Source organism: Elephantulus edwardii, unplaced genomic scaffold (genome assembly GCF_000299155.1).
Source record: "Elephantulus edwardii isolate Elephantulus edwardi_28Jun2011 unplaced genomic scaffold, EleEdw1.0 scaffold00225, whole genome shotgun sequence".
Taxonomy (NCBI): Eukaryota; Metazoa; Chordata; class Mammalia; order Macroscelidea; family Macroscelididae; genus Elephantulus; species Elephantulus edwardii.
In genome coordinates this window covers 3,722,515-3,728,514 of record NW_006399975.1, presented here as the reverse complement: position 1 = coordinate 3,728,514, position 6,000 = coordinate 3,722,515, and the positions used below count along the sequence as shown (strand labels likewise).

The 6,000-nt window shown below is 38.6% G+C and overlaps 1 protein-coding gene across 1 annotated transcript in view; it reads right to left on the bottom strand.

Moving 5' to 3' along the window:
- UNC13C (unc-13 homolog C (C. elegans)) overlaps window positions 1-6,000 on the bottom strand; it is a 912,374-nt gene that overhangs the window by 204,209 nt on the left and 702,165 nt on the right. Inside the window, exon 19 of the mRNA XM_006898243.1 lies at window positions 759-885. Coding sequence (XP_006898305.1) covers window positions 759-885 — 127 coding nt within the window. The remainder of the gene's footprint in view (window positions 1-758; window positions 886-6,000) is intronic.

The window sequence follows — 6,000 nt, the reverse complement described above, 5'->3', positions numbered from 1 at the left end:
TTGGATGTCATTTATGGTCTCTTTAGGGTATATTCCCAGTAGTGGAATTGCTGGGTCAAATGGTATCTCTATTTGCAACTTTTTGAGAAAGCGCCATACCACTTTCCACAGTGGTTGCACCATTTTACACTCCCACCAGCAGTGAAAAGGGTTCCAGTCTCTCCACAACCTCGCCAGCATTTGTTGCTAGCTGTTCTGTTAAATTTTGCTATTCTTACTGGGGTGTGAAGGGAAATTTTTATAATATAAATCCATATACAACTATACTCACTTTCCCCAACAAATTCTAGTTCTTTATAGGAAATAATTTCATAATACTGGCATTATCATACTATGTAGTTGTGGGTTTTTTTTTTTTCCCTCTGTAGCTGAACATGTTAAAATACTTGGAAAACAGGTAACAATTCAATTAAGTACAGGTCTCAAAGACATGCAAATAATTTAATGTTAATTTCAAAATAGAATCGTCTCTATTCAAAAGAAGATAAAGTAAGAAAGGCAATAAACGACAAGAGGATGATAAGCATAACAGGACCAGAAAAACAAAGATGACAGAGATGTGAGCAAATGGGAAGAATATGGTGATAATATGTGTAGAGTAATTAATGTCAATTTGCTCTGTGTGCTTTCATGCAAGGCACAATAAAAAAGACAAAGAAGATGATTATATGAAGAGATTTTTAGGGCAGCTTAACTCAGGTGTAATTTTACAGGACTGTGAATTTAGAATAAACTTGGGGCTGAAAATCACTACTTACAAGGAGTATTCAGGTACAGCATCCTTGAAGGCAGGAAGTTCTCGCACATATTCATTATAAAACCATTTCACTTTGAAATGCAAATTCATATAATCGGTGCTCTTGCATAACCGTGGCTTTTCATGTTCTGTAACAGATAAAATCAGACATTTAATAAGTTTTAGTTTGCCAATAATACTGTTGTGTCCTAATCTACTTTTATTATTGTATTTCAAAAAGGAAGACAATTGTTTATTTGAGAGAATAGAAAAGTGAATTGTTAGGGACAGACCTCAAATTTTTAAAAATGCAAAAATAGGATAGCAGGTTAAGTAGTAATCTGGAGTAACTTGAATGGCCTAATTTATCTCACCAAAAAAAAAAGGTGATCATTCTGATGTTTCAAGGAATGTTGACATGCTAATAATTTCTTATTTATCTGCAAGATTTCATATTTTGACTATTTTTAGCCTGATGTGGACTGTCAGAAAGAATTAAAACGGTAAGCATGAATAAACTAGGAATCGCACTAGAAGCCATAATCACAGATTAATAGTGGAAATTTAAATGAGGTGGTCAACTTTCTAGCTTGAGTTTTTAACACCTAAAGAATTCAGATAAGAGGAAAAATATCTAACTTCTAAGCCAAATAATGTCTTCCGTACCTTTAAAACTTGGCTAAAATTATTTTGCACTTAATAGCTTTTTTTAAAAAACCTTTCTTTGGCAGACTTTCCCAGTACATGGCTTTGCCTCCCCTTCTCTGCTCTAAAAACATAGCTTAAAACAATATGCTGTTATTTGGATATCTTGCACTAAGGGATGGAGATAAACAATATTACTACTAAATGGATTAATCTGATTTTTTTTTCCCCCAGCACTGTTTCTGGTATTATGTGCAGTTCAATCAACTACGACTCATTGTGACCCTATGATCTTTGCCTCATCCTAACCATCCTCATAACCTTTGCCGTGTTCTACTCCATTGTTACAGTCACTGTGTCAATGCACTTTGTTGAGGATCTTCCTCTCTTTCTTGGACTCTCCATCTTTGCCAATATGATTATGATGTTCTTTTCCAAGGACTGGCCTTTCTTAACCAGATGCTCAAAGTATACTAAACAAGTTTTACCATTCTTGTCCCGAAGGACAAGTTCCACCTTAACGGAACTTCCTCCAAGAGAGTTTGTTTTTTTCACCAATCCATAAGATAGTCATTACTGCTTTCACACTGTAATCCAAAGACATTGATTCTTCTTATCCATTGTCCAACTTTCAGATGAACAGGAAGTAACCGAAAATACAGTGGTTTAAATCAAGTGTACCTTACAGTTGTTAAACTTTAGTACGTTGGAGAGGTCTTTGGAAGTAGATTTTCCCGATGCAGTGCAGCTTTTGATTTCTTTACTGCTGTTAGCATGGGTGTTGATTGCGGATCCAAGTAAAATGAAACTGATGGCAACTTCAATCTTTTCTCAATCCATCATGGTTTTGCCTATTGGTTCACTATTAATATCTTCTAGCAATATTAACGTATTTATCTCTCCTAGTGTCTTCCAATTTGGGCTAGAAGTCTAAACACTATCAAGTCCAAAACATTCCTGGCTATATTCATGTTGAAGATGTCATATGAAAAGTTCTGGTTGTCACATAGAGGTAAAATGTTGGATTTTATACTTTATATTCAAGGCTAAATTGAGAAAACTCTCACTGAAACAATTAGATTACCATAAATAAAGAAAGTGAAGGGGTCCCTGCCTTCTAAAACCTGACTAAGAAGGATTTACATTCTAATGATATATAAACATGAAAGGGAATACAATATCAACAGCAATTCAGACATTTTAAAATGATATAAACAAGTTAATTTGGAGATATAAACATGGTAATTTGTAGAACTATGTGAGAAAGCAGATAAAAGATAATGGAAAACACACACATATAAACAAAAACGTGCTCTCTTGCCTTTACAAATATGAGAGGTCTGCCTGATCTACATTATTTTAAGAGCATTCACATGATAACAAACCCTGAAGGGAAGGTTAATCAGTTATTGCTAGGTGCCGCTGTGAGTCAGCTCCAACTCTTAGCAACCCACAGCTGCTAAAAATCTTGCTCAATTCTTTTAAATAATGCTTAACCCCAAAGCAGCAGTCTGTGTGTCAATCCAGTTCATGGAGTGTCTTCCTCCTCTTTGCTGAACCTTTACCTTTCCAAGATAATGTCCTCTTCTGGTGACTGGGTCCCTCCTTACAATGTGCCCAAAACATGCGAGATGAATATTCTCCATCCTTGCTTCTAAGGAGCACTCTTCTAAGGTGCTCTTGCAAGGGTGCATTTCTTCCAAGACAGGTTAGTTTATTATTACTTCAGCAGTCCACAGCATATCCAATATTCTGTATCATCATAATTCAGTTCTTTCTCAGTATTTATTCATTGTCCATTTTCATATCCATATGAAGCAAGGTAAAATACTATGGTTTGAGACAAACTTACCTTTGTTTTTTAACTGATATCCTTGCTCTTTTTCACTCTAAGGGCTCTTTGACAGTAGGTTCATCTAGTCTATGTAGTAACAAAGGTGTTTGCTAAGTGTATATTTATGCCAGGCAATGTGTGTGGCACTGGGGATGTAAAGGTGAATAAGGACCCACCACAATCCTTGTCCTAAAATATGAAGCTCAGAGAAGCAAGATGACACAGGACAAACAATATCAATACAACATGTGCCATGACTTGAGATAGACACTGATGTGTTTCTAGCACAAGAGGAATTTAGTTCATCTTTGTGCTTTTGTTCAACAATAGAAATTTTCTTCTGATAATGATTTTTTAATGCATAGGGAGGAATTTGTGCCAGAGAGAATATATAGTATAAAATGAGTCTTAATTTCTCTTTTAACTCATATAGAAAAGAAAGATACAGATATGTTTTCTGTGAAACTAGGTAAGTATATCCCAATTCTGGCCTTGGATCCTCCTCCTGCTCCTCCTTCTCAATGCTACAGGATAGCACAGGGTTTGGGTAGGCTGTTCATAGGGCTTTGATGAGTTGTACTTGACTCTCTAGCACCTAACAACAATGTTGTTGTTGTTATGTGCCGTCTAGTCACTTCCGACTCATAGCGACCCTATGTACACCAGCCCTAAACTCTGCTCTGCCTTGTGCCAATCGCACTATCTCTGACACTCCCATCCTGATTACCCCAGTCACTGAATCAATCCACCTCATAGAGGGCCTTCCCCTCCTGCACTGTCCCTCCACCCTCCCCCGCATGATGTCCTTCTCCAAGGACCGGTCTCCTCTTAAAATATGTCCAAAGTATGTTAGATGGAGCCTCAGAATCCTTGCCTCCAAAGAGCCACCCGGTTTAACCCTTTCCAGGATGAATCTGTTTTCCTAGCAGTCCATGGTATTCTCAATACTCTTCTCCAGCACCACAGCTCAAAGGCATCAATTCTCCTTCTGTCCTCCTTGGTCATTGTCCAACTCTCTGATGCATAACAAGTGATTGCGAAGACCATGGCCTGTATCAGACACACCTTGGTCTCCAGAGAGACACCATTGCTCTTCAGTACTTTGGAGAGGTCCCTAACAGCAGACTTTCCCATGGCAATGCGCCTTTTAATTTCCTGGCTACTGGTGCCAAGAGTGTTGACTGTGGAGCCAAGCAAACTAAAGCTGTGAAACATCTCGATCTCTTCACCATCCATCCTTAAGCTTCCAATTGACCCAGTGGTGAGAATCTTTGTCTTCTTGACATTGAGCCTCAATCCATATTGGATGTTACAGTCCTTGACCCTCTGCAGCAGGTGCTTCAGGTCCTCCTCAGTTTTAGCAAGCAGGGTTGTGTCATCTGCATAACGCCGATTGTTGATAGATTGTCCACCAATCTTGACCTCACATTTCTCCTCATAGAGGCCAGCCTCCAGGATAATCTGTTCTGCATACATGTTGAAAAGGTATGGAGATAGGATGCATCCCTGGCATACGCCCTTCCCAGTTTTGAACGACTGCCTTCTGGCCCAAGTATAGGTTTCGCATTAGAATGATCAAGTGTTCTGGGATTCCCATTCTTCTCAGACAGCCACAGTTTGTTATGATCCACACACTCAAACACCTTTGCAAAGTCAATGAAACACAGACATTCTTCTGGTATTCCTTGCTTTCAGTTAACATCCATCTAACATCAGCTACAATATCCCTAGTACCACGACCCCTTCTAAACCCAGCCTGGACCTCTGGCAGTTCTTTGCTGATGTGCTGTTCCACTCGTTTTTGGATAATCTTCAGTAGAATCTTGCTTGCATGTTAAATCAATGAAATTGTTCTATAATTTCCACACTTTGTTGGGTCACCTTTCTCTGGGATGGGAACAAATATTGATCTCTTCCAGTCAGTTTCCCAAGTGGTTGTTCTCCAGATTTCTTTAAAAGTACAAAAATGATTGGTAGTGAGCTTGGGTCAAAAGCCATCTTAATATCTGGAATTTATACTGTGCCATCAGAGGAACATTGATCGGAAGTGCCTTCTAGTCAACTCCAATTCTTAGTGACCCCAAGAACAACAGATCTGAACCTGGACATATCCTGCACCCTCTCACGACATCTTCCAAGGTCAAGTCCACTGTGGTGGTCACTGTGTCAAACTATCTCAAGGAGAGGCTTCCTCTGAGGGAGGAAAGAGTCTACTAATTCGTCCTCCAGGGTTTGCCTTTTGCAGATTAAAAAGTACCTTTGGGCAATGTTTCAATCAGTTCTCAGGAAATATCTTCAGTTTATTTGCATAAACATTTACATATCAATTCTCAATAGCCTGGCAAGTCTTCCCTTCCTCTTACATAGGTGGGTTGCTCAGAGCTTATACACACATCCAAACCCATTTCTTACACCTTGCAAGTTTCCTGTGCATCTAACCTCCCTTTATTTCTGCTATTTCTATTATTCTTACAACCAAATCCTTCTTTAATATATCCAATTCACTTCCCCTTAGCCTGAATTTCTCTCCTCTCACCACTGAGGATGGGTGTGGGAAAGTAACAATTCTTCTTAAGTGATGAATCCTATTTCTGCTTTAGTATAAAGACCATCTGCTCTAGTTTCTTAGAATGCACCTGAAGTAATAACTCAAACTAGCAGGGGTTTTAGCAGCTACTTAGCTTGTGGGGGGGAACCCAACAAAAAAAACCCAAAACAACTCTTGCAAGAGTTAGTAATAGTTTCCTGCTTTCAGAATTACTTGCAAACCAATGGCAATTAGTTA